The sequence below is a fragment of the Mesitornis unicolor genome, unplaced genomic scaffold (assembly GCF_000695765.1).
Source record: "Mesitornis unicolor isolate BGI_N332 unplaced genomic scaffold, ASM69576v1 scaffold9149, whole genome shotgun sequence".
Taxonomy (NCBI): domain Eukaryota; kingdom Metazoa; phylum Chordata; class Aves; order Mesitornithiformes; family Mesitornithidae; genus Mesitornis; species Mesitornis unicolor.
The window spans coordinates 31,642-50,083 of NW_010209244.1; the positions used below are offsets into that span (position 1 = coordinate 31,642).

Here is an 18,442-nt window from a genome sequence, read left to right on the forward strand (position 1 = left end):
CCATCATGTATTCCTTGTTTCATACACTGCAGTTGAAATGACAGGACTGGCCAAGTGATGCCGTTCTGAGCTTGTATGAAGTACTTGGGGTGAAATCTTTGTCTTGCCAACCTTGGCTTCTATGAAGGCAGGATTTTATCCTTTGCTTCCTACAATGTCACATATGAGAGGTTTCAGATTTTTTGTGTGCTGTGCAGTTACAATATTTTTGAAGGCATTTCAGAGCACCTCTTAGGAAGTTGCAACAATTTGTCATGAAAAAGAGAACACTTATCAACCCTGCATTATCTAACAAACTAAAAATACTTCTTTTCTTTATAAAAGTAGGAAATTATTGTTACATCTCACATTCTTCAGTCTATTAATGGGTATATGTAGACTGGCATTTAAAATCTATCCCTGTAATAGTTGTACTGTGTACTGGAGCTGTAGTAGTCTTATACGTGTCTACAGGAGCAATTATGAGCTTCATGAAAGTATATACTCTGACGAGGGCAATGGATTAGTCTTGCTTTTGAAATTATAAGTAGAACCTTTACATTTACCTCAAGGAATGGGGATGAGAAGGAGGGAGAAGAGTTGGACCTGAGTAGGAGAGATCTTGGGTAATGAGTCATTCATAAACCAACTCTAATAGTGCGGAAATGTTTTGAGTGTTACCGCTACATTATGGTGCTATTACTGGTTTGAGTGGGAACTGTTGAGTGAGAAGTGCTTCAGAATAACAATGCTCATTAAAACATGGTGCAGAAGAACAGATATGACATCTTTCTCCATCATGGGTTGAAAGGCTCCTGGCAGTAATTTTGAGGTGGATGGTCAGCACTGGCCTGATGGTAAGACAGGTAAGCCACAGACAGATATCTTTGTTGCTGACTGGAAGGAGAGCTTTGTGGAGAAACGTAACAGCTCACCTGGCTGAGGCTGGACAGACAGCAAAAGCCAGATTTAACAAAGTCAATATTTTCCAAACTATGGCAGTTTTGTCTTTGACACTGTGCAGCGTCAGCGGTTAATCCAGTCTGCCAATGGCTCAGGCAAACCACTTCAGAATGGGAGACATGCGAATCTTGAAAATGGGAACATTCCTGTGGTGAACCAAGAGGAGGAAAACGAACAGGACAATCTATCTCCGTTTTCGTTGCCAGGTAAGGCTTACTTTCCAGGTGTTTATAGTAAGGAAACAGAAGATAGTTAAAATACCAAACAGTGGGTTGTAAGAAAAGACAACATACTTGGGGAGAGCGGAGGAAGAAGGGGATTGATTTTGCTGTCTGAAGGCTGGATTTGATGACAGTAAAACCAGGCTGGAGGCTACATGGCTAAAAGCAGATCTTAGGAAAGTGTTTTCCTGCTGTCATGCACAATAACAGTAGAAGTACTGGTTTGCCAGAGGCACAGGGAAAGCAGGTAAGGGAGGTTTATATTAAACATGTCAGGCCAACGCGATGAGCACTGCACTGCTAGTAATTTTGATGCCAACAGTTAATAATGACCTGCTGGAGATTGCTAGGCCAGAGGCAGCTAGGTTTATAAATATATAATAACTTGATTTAGTGACTGTACAGGACGCTTCTTGGATGAAGAGGAAAAAAGGTTTAGAGGGAGAAGTGTGTAATATCTTTGACAGTATCTAATAATATTCAGCTTTTGAAGTTTTGAAGTTTTTTGGAAACTCTTTGGAATGAAGGGCTGTATATAACAACCTTATTATATTGGTGCCCATAGCACATTGCAGACTGACTCTCTCCCAGATACTTTGGAGATGAGACAGCGGAGATAAGATCACCCTTCACAGACACGTAGTCACTAGTCATCTGTCACACAGTTACCGTTTAACACAACTGTTACTTGCCATAAGTGAGTATTACATGCACTGAAAAAGAAGGAAGACCTTTCCATGTTGTATATAATTATATGTATAGAGATCCCATTGCTTCAGTTGCTGTCATTTTAGCAGCTCATTAGATGGGCTCCTGATAGTCAATGAGAAAATGAAAAAACTTTTTATTGTATGGTGAAATAAGCAGATCTAAGTCAACAATATGCTTGTGCATATGAATGTGTCGTTAATAATAACAACAACAACAATAATAACAGTAATGAACAACTTTTAAAGAACAAAGCTATTTCCCCAGACTATCCTAAAAATGCAGGATGCAATGCACATGATGGCAAAGTAGATTTTTAACAAGATTTTGGATTCAAGCTTTTATTAGGACAGTGCAATCATGCATTCCTTCTTACGTTCCAAGACAATGCAGAAATTGTAACATGTGGCAGACAGTACCTGGAGGCCATATTTGAGTTTATTCAAGACTCGGACAACTTCTTTATGAATAAAAAGTAGATTTTGGAGTAAAGCTTCCTAAATGTGTGACATTCACAATAGACAAAATGCTTTGCACTAAGGAGTTAGTTATGCCACTGGCCTTTTCTAAATGCAGTTTTTCTGCATTTTTGAGAAAGTCTTTAAAGATAATTGAGGTGTAACAGGCCAAAGTTGAACCACTGATAATACAGTTCATAGTGGAATGGAGCAAAAGTTCAACATGAACTCAAAGAGTTGCATAAAAGTGGTAAAATGATTGTTTAAAATAATCGTAATTATATTCAGGTTTTGTTAGTCCTGTTTTCTGGAGATGATTGTCTATTATTTGGATTCTCATTGCTTAACTCATTTATTCTGAGTGGGAATTCTTTTAGTTTTGCTTTCAGAGGTAGCACTTCAATAACTTCGGAGAAAATGTAAAGAACCAGCGTCACGCTTTGTTGTTGTTTAAGTACTGCGGCACAATCAGTAGCCTAAAAAACTCCTGACATTTAAAACTGGCTTTAGGGAAAAGGTAGTTTGCACGCAGTTTCCCAGAATCCCCTCTGCTTTTCTTTTGATATATTTTCAGGACAGGAATAAGGCACATACATTTGCTGAAGATCAGAAGTTCATGTATTCTTTCAGTACTATAAAGAGGTCTATGAAGAATAGGCTTTCACTTTCCAATATGACTTTCCAGATCAACTGCTTGCAGTGTGCTGAGTAGAAAATTCACTCTAGTATTTTAAAAGTTGCAACAGAAATGGCTATGAATTGGCCTAAACCCTTTTTTTGTCCTGTCCTGTAGTCACCTTTTTTAGCCTAGTTTGGGGTTTGACTTTCTTCCTTCAAATTGCGTCTTATAGATTCTTTTGCAAGAACATGTTTTTTCCAAAACAAAAATAAATGTATGTAAGCATAAGTGTGAAGTTTAAAGCACTCCATAATCTCTGAGTGATTCCCAGTAATCATTTGCCATTTCTAAGTGTTGCTTATTGTTCGTTCTCCTTTATCCTCTCTCAATGGCAGTACTCAGCAATAAACGTAGGGCATTAGCACACAGAAACAGAGAATAAAATGGTCGCATGAAAACAGTCTCAAGCTACAGGATTCAGCCTAAATCCCATATGTCAGACACCCAGAGCGATTCAACCCCAGTGTGTGGTTCAGGCCCATCTTGAAACAGGAGACAACACATAGTTTTTATGGAAACTACATATAATATCGTACAAACCAGCCTTTCCCTTCGGTTTCTGTGTGGGACGAAACATTCTCTGTGAAAGGGAATTTATTCCTCGATATTACCTTTAGGCCATGATGATTATCTTCCAAGAGAAAGGCTCATTTGATACTTTGCAATTCAATTACAGTTGTTTGGAAACAGGTCTTAAACTTTAAAAAATAACCCCACAGATCAGAATAAAGCAGGATGAAACTGAGCAGGCATATGTTGACAACAAAATGATGTGTAAAAGCCCTTGCATAGCTCAGTAGTCTTTTAGAGCCCAGACTCAGAAAAGCACTTTTGTGCTGCTCCTAATGGATGCTTAAATCCCATTCAACTGTCAGATGTTCAGGATCCTTTAAAATACTCGGTGTTCTCAGCTCCTGCTGGTTTCACAGAATGGATGCTTTACATAAGTCATGATGGTGTTTTAGCTAAAATAGGAATAATAATTCCCAGAGCTGGTAATAAAGGAGATTAGCAATCCTGCCCAGTTTTGTATGGATCCAAAATACGAAGACAACATAGAAGCAAAAGGGAATTAACAGTATCTACTGGTAACATAAAAACTGTTTGTACTTAGTCAAACCAAATGTTTGTCTCATTCAATATTTTGACTCCAACCTTTACTGTATGAAGAAGCCTGGGGAAGAATGAGACAGGACAAGTTGGCCTTCAGCTATTTTCAGCCCAAGGAACTTCCTGGACTGGATGTAATGTCCGAGTATTTTAAAATCCTTAATGTATTTCTTCTTCATTAGCCTGTGTAATTCTTGTTGAATTTTTGCAAATATTTAACTCCCACAACATCCTTTGGAAAAGAGTTTTATTGTTGTGTGAAGAACCGTCTCCTTTTACTTGCTTTGAACCTGGCTCTTACTAGGTTCGTTTGATGTCTTCTTTTATTGGAAAACACAGTGAACCAAGCAAACCCCATGACCTCTCTTGAACACTCAGGATGCTGTAGCTCTCTGTTTTATCCCCTATGGAGCTGTGTGTCTTCAAGGTTGAGCTAGAGACAGAAAAGTGATCCATGTAGGAACCTCTGTAGTTTCTGTCTCTGCGAACGCCAATGCAGAGAGTTCTTTTAGCTTCTCTGCAGTGCCCCTCACTTCTCTCCATGCTTCTTTATACTCTGGTCACTACTGGACCCAGCAGACTTCCTGCTCCTAATGTATTTGAAGTAAGATTTACTGTGAATTTTGATTCTTCTTTGTGGTGGTTCCTCAGGCTCTTTTTCTGACCTGCTTCACGGTGCTTTTGCCCAAGCTTTGGAAATGTGACTTATGTGCCTGTGTTAGGAGGCAGAGCTGGTTTCATAGCTTCTTTGATACTGCAAGAGATAAGATCTTCCAAGAAGATAGTTCAAAGCAGGATCTAACTGTAGTATTCTGAAAGGCCTTTTTGGAAGAGCTTCCTGGCAATGTCTACCTAATGGCACATCTACCTTACAATGTTATTATCCTTATCACAAGTGTGCTTCTGAGGCACAAGTCACTGTTGTCCTCATGTACTGCGCCTTGATTTGCATCGTATTGTCGGAGTTCGTGAACCAGACTCCTGTTGTAGAAAACTAAACTGGAAAGTGTGCTCCAGAAGAGCAGTGAGTGTGCTCTACCTTGGAGGGGGATACACAGGATAAATTGGAAAAAAAGTGGGCAAAGGTTCAATTTAGTAACTCATCACTTCATTTTGAAAGGGCAAAGAGGGACTTGAGAAAGTAAGTCTATAAATCCCAGTTCTCCCTTAAAAAAAAAAAATTAAAGTAGACAGCAAGGTTAAAACATACAAAATAAACCATACCGAAATCCAACCAAGTCAAACAAGATATGAGGAGTACCTTTGCTCAATTACATTTTATTTTTGTTGAATATTGTCCTGTGTGAACCTATAGTAACTCTAAGAGTAAAGCTTGTTTCTGCATACTGGAGCAATTTTTTTTTCAGGACCAGTTCCCACTGTACCAAAAATGTGTCTTTAAGAGAGAATTATTGGCATAAATCCAAATATGCAAAGTGTAGTAAAGGCACAGGCTGAAAATAGAAATCGAAGTTGTTTTGGAGAGATCCATGAGGTCTGGAATTTGGAACTTGTTTTCTGGAAAATGGCACTTCCGAGAAAAGTGTCAATAGTTTGGAAAATAGGCTGGTTTGGATGAGGATAAGAAGTAAAGCCTTGGTATTTTCCGCAGGAAAGAAAGAATTGTTTCCACAGCTCTGTTGCAGGAGAATTGCAATAAAAATGTTTTAATATGTCAACTGCCCACTTGGAAGGCTAACAAAGGTTGGGCCTTCTTGGATACCCTTTTACACACTATTTATCCTGTCTCTGACACAGAGAGTCTCTTGCCTCTACAATTCCTAGGGAAAGTTGCAGGGCTGAAATCAATAAGGATTTTCCAAGAAGGAGGAGAGGAAGCTGCTGTGGTAATTTTCCTAACAGCAAATTGAAAACCATTTTCTCAGGATTTTTTTATTTTGCAACAAAGGCATTTTTCAGTGGAAAATAATTCTGATGGAAAATTCACAATGGCTCTAGTTTATTACTAGTTGTTTCTATGTTGACTTTCTTTCTTTGGACAAAAATTAATATTCCATATTAGGCTTTCATAGTTGCTAATTTACATATAATAAAGTTTGCCCATCAGTTTTAACTCTGATGAACAACAGCACTTTCTAGCAGAAATTTACTTGCTCTCTGAGTTATTACAAAGCTCCCAGTGTGGAGGTGTGTGTTAGACACATTTTCAGTTGAAATTTGAATTAATATTGGTAATGATATGTGGGTGTAAATATATCTTTGTAAATATAAAGCCTAATTAGGACCAAGGGGACAGGTGATTTAAAAATCAATTTTAATTGGGGAAAAAACAGTTGGAGTTTTTATTCAAAGGAAAAATGGTAAAGAGATTTAAAAAGATAGAAAAGAAATTTAAAAATTATAAAATTGAGCACCACAAAAAATCTGCAGCAAGCATCTTCCCAGGCCAACCTGGATGTGCATTATATTTCTTCTATATTTACCATTGTCAAAAGCAAAAAAAACCCAGAAAAAGTCTTTCTCATTTTGCAGATAGACTTAAGTTAGAGAAAACCTTTCCCATTTTTCAAGTTAATTTAAATTAGATATTTATATATATTTGTAACAACACAATTATGAAAATCCTGTGTGCCAATTAGATTAATGCTTTTCAGGGTTGTTACAATTTTTTTAGATAACTCAGCTTTGTGTAAGGAGATGCTTGTTTCACATGTGGAGATTTAGGTGTGTTCTGAAGTAGCTGATGTGTGGAGCAGTGGTCTGTGCTTGACTGCCACACTTCTAAAGGGAATACTAAGTGGAAATGCTATCAAATTTAACTAACTGCAGTAACTTAGGTCTGACTTCTGACGGTGCAATTGCAGACTGCAGTCTGTCTAAACTTTAAAAAAAATGTTTTCTGTGCAGCTTCTTGACTAGGACATGTAGGCTGTCTGCACTACATGCATTTGGAAGTTCTGTTTCAGTAGCTTTAGCTTGGTCCCATGGACTAATTGCCTATTATTATTTGGAGCACTTGTAAGTTTGTGCCTCTAGTTCAGCTTTATACCAAGAGAATCTCACTGGTGTGATGCAAGGCTGCTCCATGTTGCAATCTAAAATACAGTAAATTGCAAACCAAAATACAGTAAATGGGGACAATCAGGGGATTTACTTCAAGGGTGCATTCCACGTCTGAATGAAAACACAAAAGTAGTTTCACACTTTTGTACTGAGCTCCTTTCAACTCTGTGTGAATGTTGCAAGTAGGACAGCAGCATTTTTCCTATAAAAGGCACTTTCTTTAGTGCCTTAAGGAAATATTAATTTCCTCTCAGTGCTGTGATGTCTGTTGTTGACTTCATTCACCAGGACACTCTCTGTCTGTTAAAGTAATTATTGTGAGCATAATATCTGGAAAGATGACAAGCCCAGAAATGTATTTAAAATTAGCGAAGGGCTCTTTTTTTGTAGAGCTGCCACTTCATTGTCAGAAGGTCAGGCTCTTCTGTAATGGTACCTCTCTGAATTACTTTCATTACTGTTGGAGGGGGGAGCAACAAACAAAATGCACCTTTCCTCAGCTCTGTGGGTTGCTGTAAGAGCCTTCAGACCCAGGGCTCACGGGAGAGGCCAATACTGCTATTAGAACAACTGAGCTAAGGTCTTCTAATGGAACTGTTCATCTCTTTTTTGCAGAACAGCTATGTATGGAATAATAGCCTTCATGAGGATTATGATTTTCTTCATTGCAGATGTACTAGGGAACTAAGGAACCATCATAAAACTATTTGTCATGAACTAAAAGCATATCCCAATCTATAAAATTTATCACTAAATCACGTTAATTATTATTTTAGAGTGGGAGGTCAAAACCAAGACAACAGAGCAGCACGAGAAGTAATTCCAAAAGTACAAAAAATAATAAAATAAAAAATTTCAAGCTCTAAATTTTTTGTGCATTCATCTAAGACAGCTGAAATGAATGAAGTAATCAGTTTCCTGAGTAAATAGTCTCTCTTTATTGCTGTTAAACTTACTTACTAAATCGTTACAAACTACCAAGTTACAGCATAAGAATAGACTTCTTTAGCACTGCGTACCACACAGGTTCCGTGAGCCAAGACAGAAACAAGGCCAGATACACTTAAGGCTTTATATAAAGTTTATAAAATATGGCAGACCCTTACAGAAGGAGAAGCCAATGTAAATTGTGTCAAGTAGGCTGCTTTGGTCGTGGTGGTTGAGAACTATTCCAGGTTATAACTGCAAATGGCCAGCCAGTTTTTCTGTTAGCCAGCAAAAAACAGAATTGCATGCAGCTGTTGGTCACTGAAGTCTCAAGCCTGGTTGCTGTGTAATGAATGTGAATGTCACTTCCTCAAACAATATGGCTGTAAAACCCAAAAGCATGGCCACTAATAGAACCGGGAATTTTAATCTGACACACCCATTCAAACTGGGGAAACATGAGGGAAAGGCAAGTCTTCTTCCACTGGTATTTCCATTTTCCTGGAGCTGAGCAAGCATAGCAATACCATTGGTAAACACTGTGAATTCTCACAATTAAGCATTTGTTTAAGTAATTCAGGGCACTACACAAGATCCCTGACAAGATACATATTCCCCAGCAGAGGCTGAGTGCATCTATGTATTCTGTATTTGTTCTCCAGGCAATTTTGTTTCTTTTATTCATCTTATTGAAAAGAGAAGTGAGACTGAATCTCCTGTGTGTAGCAGCACTGCAGTCAGTCAGATTACACCCACAGCAGATCAGAGTTGGATCCATAATTTTTTCCTGTCAAACAATCGCCCACTCACCCTGCATTTGGAATTACGCACTGAGGAAATTACTAGGCTAGGCCGTGCTGACTTATTTGACTATGAACCAAGCTTAGCAACTTGGGTAGACGAAGTACAAATCAACTAGCAGGAGACTTTTAATGATCTGCACTGTAACAAATTAAACAGGAGGAGGTATAAATTGCCATAGGATATTTACAGCCTTGTTACTGGAATTAAAGTGAGATGTGAGCTAAGAAGTGTCATTTTCTGGACAGAACAGATAAAAGGTAACTTTTAAAAAACTGTATAGCAGTGTATATAACCAGAAGGAAAAAGGACTTTCCTGTAAAGTCTGTAATAGATCCTCGGTGACATGTAAAATTCTAGGATTAGAACTGACCCTAGAAAACATCAGTAGTTTTAAGTGTTAGAAGTTCCACAGCCACAAGCTAAATGGGAATAAAGAGCCAAGCTTAGTCAAAGGTTTCCTGGTGGGCTGATCATGTCTCAGGATTCACAAGGAAATCTCAAGTTAAGGATCTGATTCATAACTTAAGCAAGACAATTTAGTACTAGAATACGTACTGGAGTAAATGAATAAAGACTTGCAATTGGACTCACCAAGTTAAATTAGGCTTGTAAGTAGGCTCATAAATTACAAAAAGTGTTACTAAGTTTTAAATGTCTAATATTAAATTTCATTGCATGTGCTGCCCATCGGTCCAGAGGACAGATTTCAATCTAATTAAGTTCACTGACAACAACTCCCATTAAACAAATCTGAAATCCCAATGTGTCTGCTGAGAGAAAATTCCTGGTGAAATTGATAGGAGCTCTCACTGATTGCTAGCTGCCCTTCATAATTTAGCTAAATAACTTCACTGGAACATGCATCTGATAATTTTCTTCAGCACAATCAACCATTTTATTCAAAATGGCATATTTTATTAGATCTCATGTGTATCATTATCGGTTAATGGTGGGTATCCTTACTAGCATAGTTCTAAAACAATATAAAGAAAACCCAAACAAAACCATGATGCTGCTGGCTGTGAAACTCTGCTTTAGCCTGATAAACAAATTTGTTACACTATTTGTAAGATTTGTTATGAAACATATAAATGTAAGTGCCCCGTTTATGGCCCAATTAGAAGATAATTCTCTTTTATGTATTGAGATTTATGTGCACATTTACAATGCTTCACATTTTTAAATAATGAGAAGGTGTGTACTTGTCTACGGTAATGAAAGTTCTCTGGTATTTCTCACCAGCTGATTTTGGAAAGCTCTATGAGGGCAGTCAGTATCTTCGGTTTCCATTTATAGAGGATAAGCAGACCATCTCAAGGTGGTGCTCTGTGCAGCTGGATAGAGTAAACACATCTAGATCTCCTCAGAACCAGTTTAAAGTTCTGCCCAAGCCACCACAGTGAAGTATGGGAAACAAGATTGTCATGTTCATAGTCTGGGTCTGTGCTTCTCTTTTCTGTGAAAGTATTTTCTGTTGTTGCACAGAATGTACAGGTTATTTTGACTGCAAGGATTTCCATCTTCCTTTTTAGAAGGTGAAGAGGGTGGGGTTTTTCAAATGTTTGGTTTTGTTTTGCTTTGTTTTTAAATTTTTGATTAATAGTAATACAGGTATTTGAAAGAGCAACAAACCAGACTCTTAATTTTTATCTTAAAATGAGCCATGCTTTTAGATCATTACAGTACTTTCATGGATTTATATAGACCTTGGCAGGGTTAACTGTATAAGATTCTGGATGTGCATGTAGAGCTTTGCTGAGAGTGATGGGACCAAGCATAGATGAAAGGTACAGTGGAAAATGAGCTGACGTGCACAGTTGTAAACATCCTTCTGGGATCTTCTGCTGTATTCAAAAAGTTGTAACTGGACCTGGGACAGTGATGGGAAAGCTAAACTGGTTCTTTCCTTTCTTTGTCCTGCAGATGGAAAAATGAACAAAATTAAATGGATTTTGACATGGCCGTTGATTTTCCTGCTCTTTTGCACCATTCCAAACTGCAGCAAACCACGCTGGGAGAGGTGTTTTATGCTGACATTTGTCTTATCCACTCTCTGGATTGCCTTGTTCTCCTACTTCATGGTGTGGATGGTAAGTGCAGGACTTCACATGCTGAGTGAAACGTGCATCTCAAAAGATAAAAAAGCTCTTGTGTATTTGTTAAAGAAAGGCATGTCATTGTAGTGCAGTCTCTTCAGCTCATATTCTTAATTATTATAATTCTAGCTTTCTGTTGCTCTTTTCTGCTCAAATAATTGGGCCTAGTACAGTACAGGAATGTGCCAGCTTGATTTTCAAAAGAATGTGGACTTCCACATCCTGCTCATAAAAGGGAGTTTAAATGAAAACGTTTAACTCTCAGCAGCTGAGACACTTTTAGAAATTTGGCCACAGGGTCTGATACTGAAATGTGTGTAAAAGACGGATGGCAAAATTTGAAGACTCAGAAGGGGTATAAAACACCTCGAGCAGGCTGGAATAATGCAAGAAAATCCTTCTTAGTGAAGAGTATGATGATTTCTGGTGTGTCTCCACTTGTCCTAGATCTGTGAGCAAGAGTGTATCAGGTGTAGACCTGTAAATTGTTGTCAATTCAGGAGCATGCTTACTTGAAGATTTGAACAAGTTTCTATTTTTTCTTTCTTACCTTCTTTCTCAAGTTTACATTTTCAGTCAGAGAAGAGGCGTGAAAAGGAGAGCTCCTCAAATTAGTTTCTGTGATGGAAAAATTAGCCATACTTTTGAAGTACAGAAAGTTACCTTTTCCTACACTAAAAGAGCAAAACCAAAAAGTTGTATATATCTGTAACTGGAAGATTGGTAAAATGTGCTGCTCAAGAATTTTTATGCCTGTTTTTTCTTCTGAAGGAAAATATAGGGAAGAAACTTTCATCTGGTTTCATACTGGAATTTATGTAGTCTCACATATATACACTCATATATTTATATATACTCATCTAGTCTTGCATATGGAAAAAATTTTGTTCATGAGCTTCTTAACTGCGAACTCCTTTTTGGGTGGAGAACATCTCTGCAGTCCTCAAATGTGTCAGACTTTTGCAGAGTGCTTTATGTTTCCTCTCATGGAAGATTGTGTTTTGTGTATGCTTTTTCCAACTTTCTGTATAAGTTTTGCATTGTAAAGTAATCCTCTTCTTTCTTAACCTAGACTGTATTGGAGAAATTCATATGCCAGCCACTGACTCTGCCTGGCATAATGGTGTCAAAGCCACACTGATTACATATCATATGTCCTTTGCAAGACCACGCTCTGTACCTTGGTTCCATTTGTAGATGTTCCCTTCACAAACCAGGGATGTGCTCACAAAGGCTGCAACACGACTTATTTTAAGCGGCAGCCAGACCTTAATACTCCGTTAGCACTTGCAGCAGGAGAATCCTGCCCACTTCTATTTCTGAGTCACAGCTTGCCCCTGAGAATAAGGTTTGTGAGCGTGTTCCTAAAATACACCTTTTCTTTGGCGAAGGGTCCAGTTTTCCTTTTGTAAGAGACTGGCAAACTATTTCAAGAAAACAACACAGAGCCTTAAAAACTTTGACTCTTAGATTCTCAGCAGGGAAACAACTCCCTGTTCCTGACTCAGTCTTTTTACTCTCTCAAGGCTATTTCCTATTCAGCCTTTTTTCTTGATGCTTTCTCAGTTGTCTTTGGCTGTTGCAGCTAAATACAGTTCCCTGTCCTTTCCAACAGTTCTGCTACAAGCTTCAGCCATTTCCTAAGCTCTTTTAAAGCTGCATTTGGATGTTCAGGGGACAATACAGCCAGACTTGCTCTCTTTGGGACTGTATCAGGAGTCATGCCAGGAACTGGTTCCTTCCTCACGTGTTGGGATAAATTAAGTTCTTTGTATCTCTGCTCCTATATCATAATACAAATTGGTTGCAGTCCTTCTGAGAATAGAACGAGTGAGAATCTTGGCATTCTTGGGAATAAAAAAAACAACACCAAAAAAACACAGGTTGGATTATATCTGTGCTCCTCCTTAAAACATCAGTAAGTCCTGTTAGAAAAATGAAGCTTTTTTTTTGCTCATAAAATGTTGAATAATGTGACCCAAAGTGCTTTTCCTTTTCACAGTGTTTAGGCTGTTACTTAATTTGCAGAAGTGGATAATTATCCCAAGTCTAATCTTGTTAGGATTCATATCAGAAATCAAAGTTAAGAGTATGCCACGACTGTATTGGAATGAGGAGACAGGTTAATCTGTTTTCCTCACTATTCAGGTGACAGTGATTGGATACACCCTTGGGATACCAGATGTGATCATGGGCATTACCTTCCTAGCCGCTGGAACAAGCGTCCCAGACTGCATGGCCAGCTTAATAGTAGCAAGACAAGGTACTGTGTCTGCTGAAGTATAACTGTAATCTTACATACATGCTCTGTGATTTTCTTCCTCCATACACACAAATTCTCAATGCCATTTTATTCTTTTTTTCTTTTATTTTTACTGTTTCAGGGCCTTGTTAAAAACCAAAACAGTTTGCTAATTATTGTGAGCCAAAAAAATTATTCCTGCCCTATTATCTTTTGCTTACTGGGACTGGGCACAACCTAGCACTCTAGAAGGTCATTCAACACTCAGATATCCCATGTGTGGTATGTATCAGTCAGGGTAAAAAGATAAAAGTAGTAGACAAAATTGGAATATCAGCTATTAAAAACTACATCAAAGAATATGTGCTGACCAGCAGTTGTCCATGTAAAACTTGAAGTACTGATTTCTAGAAGACCTCTCAAACCCAGAAAGTGAAGTGGTTTAAGAGGATCTGACAGAAGAGATGCTCCAGGCATACTTCTAATCCAAATGCAGGCCTCCTTCCTGTTGGGACATATGAATAGCCGCACTGGAAACGGTTTTAGGTAAATGTGAACTATGTCCTCATCAACTTTCAGGTTGAAGTTGTCAAGGAATTTCTCATGTATGTTTAAGTTTTGTTTAAGGTTCTTCACATTTCCTTTTTCATTTGAGAAATACTTGTAGCTATATCCCTTTGTGTTGCTGAAAAACATTAAACCTGACAGTGTGATCTCCTGTACTGCAGTAGAATAAGAAAAGTTCCCAATTGTATTCATTTTCCAGGTTGTGTGGTGGAAAATCTCTCCAGAAACAGTACAAAAAAAGTATTTGAGATTCTTATGGAACCACATTTGTACTAAATTAGTTTTCCAGATTTTTGCAAGAACAGAAGGAAAATGTGTAACATTTTTAAATGAACAGACTGCTTCTTTAGATTTGTTCTTTAGTATTAGGCAAAACTACTGCAGAGATTGTTTCTTCTGAGAGTGGAGGTAAGCACTAGCTTCTCAAAAAGCAGCTCCATTCTCTCAGAGACAATATAGGCACTTTGCACAACTTGATTCAAGGAGTTTACTGACAGATTGCAGACAAATATCTAAAAAGTAGAGAGGGACACTACTATGATACAGATCCAAACCATAACCTTTCTTTCAGCAGCTTCCTGCAGATACTGTACTTATGGTATGGTAGTGTCTGTTTCCACTCTGTATACTCTCAAAGTATTTGTGGGACATGTGTCATATCAGAGTTCCTTTCAAGTATTCACTTTGTGGAAGTGATTCATTAGTTAGGCCAGTGCCTAAGGGAAATTAGCAGCGGCAGAGAAGAATTCTGCCTTCCTGACATCTATTGACACTGGTGCAGAATGAGATGCCAGCCAGTGATGAGCATCAGGAGTAGATTTTGAGTAATGCCTAGGGACTTCACCACCAATCACTGTTCTTTTCCTTTCCTGTAGCATTTTATTGTTCCTAAAGTGAAATCATTGCCCTACAGAAGTGCTTAATACTTTTGTCTACCATCTGGTTGGGTTCTTTTCAGGGTTACTTTTCATCATTCACATGAAATAAAGGCCACGTGCACAAACCAAATCCAGTACATAATCTCCAGGTTCCCTGTGGCTGCAGACTACATAGAACAAGACTTCTTTTTTTTAATTGGCATTGAACTTGGGTGCTGAATGGATACCACACACTCAGTAAAGGCTTTCCAAGACACAAGGAAGATGCTGGTGTGAGCAGTTCTTGCACACTTTTCTCAGATGTCATGCAAAGATTATGGATATTGTCTCCCTATCTCAGATACTCTGTCCAGTCCAGAGGGGCTTGAATCAATGCAGATGATTCCCCTTTAGTTTCATCTTATACACAGAGTAATGGTCCTATGCTTTGTTTCTACCCAAACATGTTTTGTATTTATTTTTTTCTCTGCAGGCCTTGGTGACATGGCAGTATCCAACACAGTAGGGAGCAATGTCTTTGACATTCTGGTGGGCCTTGGTGTTCCATGGGGTTTGCAGACCATGGCAATTGATTATGGATCAACTGTATGTATACTTGGCAAATCTTTAATTTGTTCTTTTTTCTTTAAAAAAAAACAACAAAAAACCAAAAACTAAAAAGAAAGCATGCAGATAACATTTAGAAAAAAAACGAAAACAGAAAAAAAGCCCAAAAACCTCAACAACCTGCTGACCATTTTATTGGTTGCTAAATAAAGTGTTATTTCTTTGTCAAGGAACCAAGAGCTAAGGAAGCAATTCTCCTTCCACAAGCTGCAATTAATTCCCAGTTTGTCAACTGGAGTACATTATACTGTATAGCAGAAAAATAGTGCCGCGGGTGTCTGTTCATGCTCTGTCATTTTGTCACTACACAGCTTCAAGCACACCTGTCTGTCTCCCTCTACCTTAGTATTTTTATCTGTAAAATGAGACTAACAGCATATCTCTCTCTCCTGAGGATCTTTTAACATAAAATCCATTATAAATACTTATTTTTTAATGGAGGTAGGATTAATTATACATTTGTTTTGATACCTTAATCTTCCCATTCTCCACTACGATAAATCTGTCATGGATTTGCATAATTTAAAATGTGTAAGTCTATTGAAAACAAAAGGTGGACCACAAATGAGTAAATTCATTTTCAGTCTCCAAAGCACTGTTTTTATATGCTGGTCATTTCAAAGGTCTCTTCTCTGTCTGATTCCCACAGGTTAAAATAAACAGCAAAGGACTGGTCTACTCAGTTGCACTTTTGCTAGGATCAGTGGCACTAACTGTAAGTATCTGAGTGTCTCCAAGTATTCCAGTTGCAAAATTCTTACTAGGTATTTACAAATTATAGAAGAATAAAATTGAAGTATTTCTTATCCCCAAAGCACTGTTTCTTGTAAAGTATCATTCTTCGAGCAATACCATGAGTTGAAGACCTACCATTGTCCTCAGTGAGGACTGAAATCTGACATTTAGTGCAAGAGATGCTGGATACATGTAGGTCCAATTGATTTCAGTGGCAGTGCTGAAACTGTGGGATCCAATAATACTTCTGTGCTTCTATGTCCAGCTGCATACGTCAGGCCTGTCTCTACTTAATGTTGGGACAAGAGCCCAGGTATGCTTCATCACCCTTTGCCCTTGCCTCTGATTTACAAACCAAACTGGACTAGTCAAATGCTGTTGCCAAAACCCTTAATGAAGACTAGTCTGTGAGGACTGTGAACCTCAGGACTTCAAATAAGCATAAGATGCTTACCTTTGTAACACATAACTTGTTAAGGTGAAACAATACTTATGTTTCAAAAGTCAATTTTGCTGGTACTTAAGGTCTGATCCTGCTGACTCCCAGCGAACCCTCTGTGGGAAGAATCAAATCCCAAAGGTATAAAAATATCCACTTATACTAACACTTTCACTGATTGCCTGTCGAGGCTCTGTAGAGGCGGGGATCACCCCTGGAGATTTCACTCTGTTGCATGACTAGGTCTCACAAAGCACCACATCACCTGTGCATGACTTCAGTGATAGAATGACCAGGGCTGTTCACTCTGCCACTAACTTCCTAATGCATCTGATATATAAGCTGTGGGAGCCTTTTCTTTTCTTATTCCCGGTTCTGCCACGCTGCACAGTGCCTGTAAAACAACAAAGGTGTTCTGTAGCCATTTATATCTGATGTTGCTGCATGCATATTGGTAATCAGCACTTTGGGAGGAAATGGGAAGATTATGCAGATGTGTTACTGTGCTAGCTGTTCGTGCTTTTCTGAAAAGAACCTTTTCATAGCAGAAGCCATATCACCTGAGTTCAAAGCATTGGTTACTGTCTCATTTGTTCTGCCAAATACCTTGATTCGCACAGACCCTCCCAGCAAAACTCAGTGGAGAGTTTTGAGCAAAGCATGTAACACTTCAGAGGCATTGAAAATACATGCCTTCGTGAGGACTTTATTTGCTACCTCTAACTATCCTTAGTTCTCAGGCTGAGCAAAACATCAAAAGACAGCACCTCTTCTGAAGCTGTTCAAAGAATGAGCATTAGGTGCTGGTGTACTTCTGGGACATAAAGGGTCTGTAGGGGAACACTGGAGGAAGAGGCATACAGTGCATCCCTTCAGTTCGAACGGAGTCAATGAATGGGTGCTGCCTGACTGGAACGTGCCCTATGTACTGAAAATGCACCACAGACTGAAACTGAGCACCTAGGGGCCTGTTTCTCAGTTACACAAAGAACTTGTAAAGAGGCCTTAAAGTGGTTTAATTTAATATTTTGTAAAATGATCTCACAACAACTGAGAGTCGAGCCAGAGTTTGAGTTCTTAGTTTGAGCTTTTACATTCCTTTTCTTGATCAGAAAAACTTATGTTGTCTTTTTGATCTATAAAATACTGAGAATATCTTTTTATCTTCATTCAGGATCTCTATTTCACAAGACTGATTCTTAGTTTATAATGGTTGTTTACAAAAGATCATTTGGAGTTTAATTAACTAACACTTTGTTTGCTTGCAGGTGTTTGGAATCCATGTAAATAAGTGGAAACTTGACAGGAAATTAGGCATCTACGTGTTGTTTCTTTATGCTATTTTCCTGTGTTGCTCTATATTGATAGAGTTTAATGTCTTCACCTTTGTCAACTTTCCTATGTGCCGAGAAGAACTTTAAACCACAACAAGGAGAGAGACTGAAATTCTTCTGATTTACATATGCTGTAAATGACAGGAGGCATTTCACATTTCTACCTTCTTTCCATCAGTAATTTGAGTGTCGTTCCTGCTTCATCAGCTAACAAGCACTTTTACCTGTGTGGAAGGAAAGCATACCTTTCTTTAACATGCTAGCTCGAGGCAACCAAAGCGTTTTCCTCCTCTTTGGATATTGCTGCTCAGTCCTGAAGCCGTATGGATCTTATGCAGAACTCTAAAATGACTGATTTCGGAGACATTCTGTTGTGGTTTTCGTGCTCCTTTTGCAGACAATCAGCCACCACCCCCAAGGGTGGCAAGAGGACGGGAGAAAGATCTTTATAGTTCTTCTGGTTTTGACATTTCATTTCCATAAGAGAAAAGTTCAGAACTTTTCTTGGCTCAGTCAAAGTATCGCAACTACAGGACCAGAAAGTCCAAGGCACATATCATGGCATGCACTGTTGAGGACATCATTTCCCCTTCAAGTGCTCTGCTTATAGAGGAGCTGCACTAACAGTTTTTGATGGCAGTGTTGAATATTTATCACTCTTTTTCAATGAAC

General features: G+C 38.5%; 1 protein-coding gene across 1 annotated transcript in view; it reads left to right on the forward strand.

The window, feature by feature from the left end:
• Nucleotides 1-18,080, forward strand: part of SLC24A4 (solute carrier family 24 (sodium/potassium/calcium exchanger), member 4) — a gene marked incomplete at its 5' end in the record, with an annotated part of 32,096 nt that extends 14,016 nt beyond the window's left edge. The window contains 6 exons of the mRNA XM_010192828.1: nt 1,004-1,148; nt 10,797-10,963; nt 13,118-13,232; nt 15,129-15,241; nt 15,912-15,977; nt 17,705-18,080. Of these exons, the coding sequence (XP_010191130.1) occupies nt 1,004-1,148; nt 10,797-10,963; nt 13,118-13,232; nt 15,129-15,241; nt 15,912-15,977; nt 17,705-17,857 (759 nt within the window). The remainder of the gene's footprint in view (nt 1-1,003; nt 1,149-10,796; nt 10,964-13,117; nt 13,233-15,128; nt 15,242-15,911; nt 15,978-17,704) is intronic.
• Between the last annotated feature and the right edge of the window lie 362 nt (nt 18,081-18,442).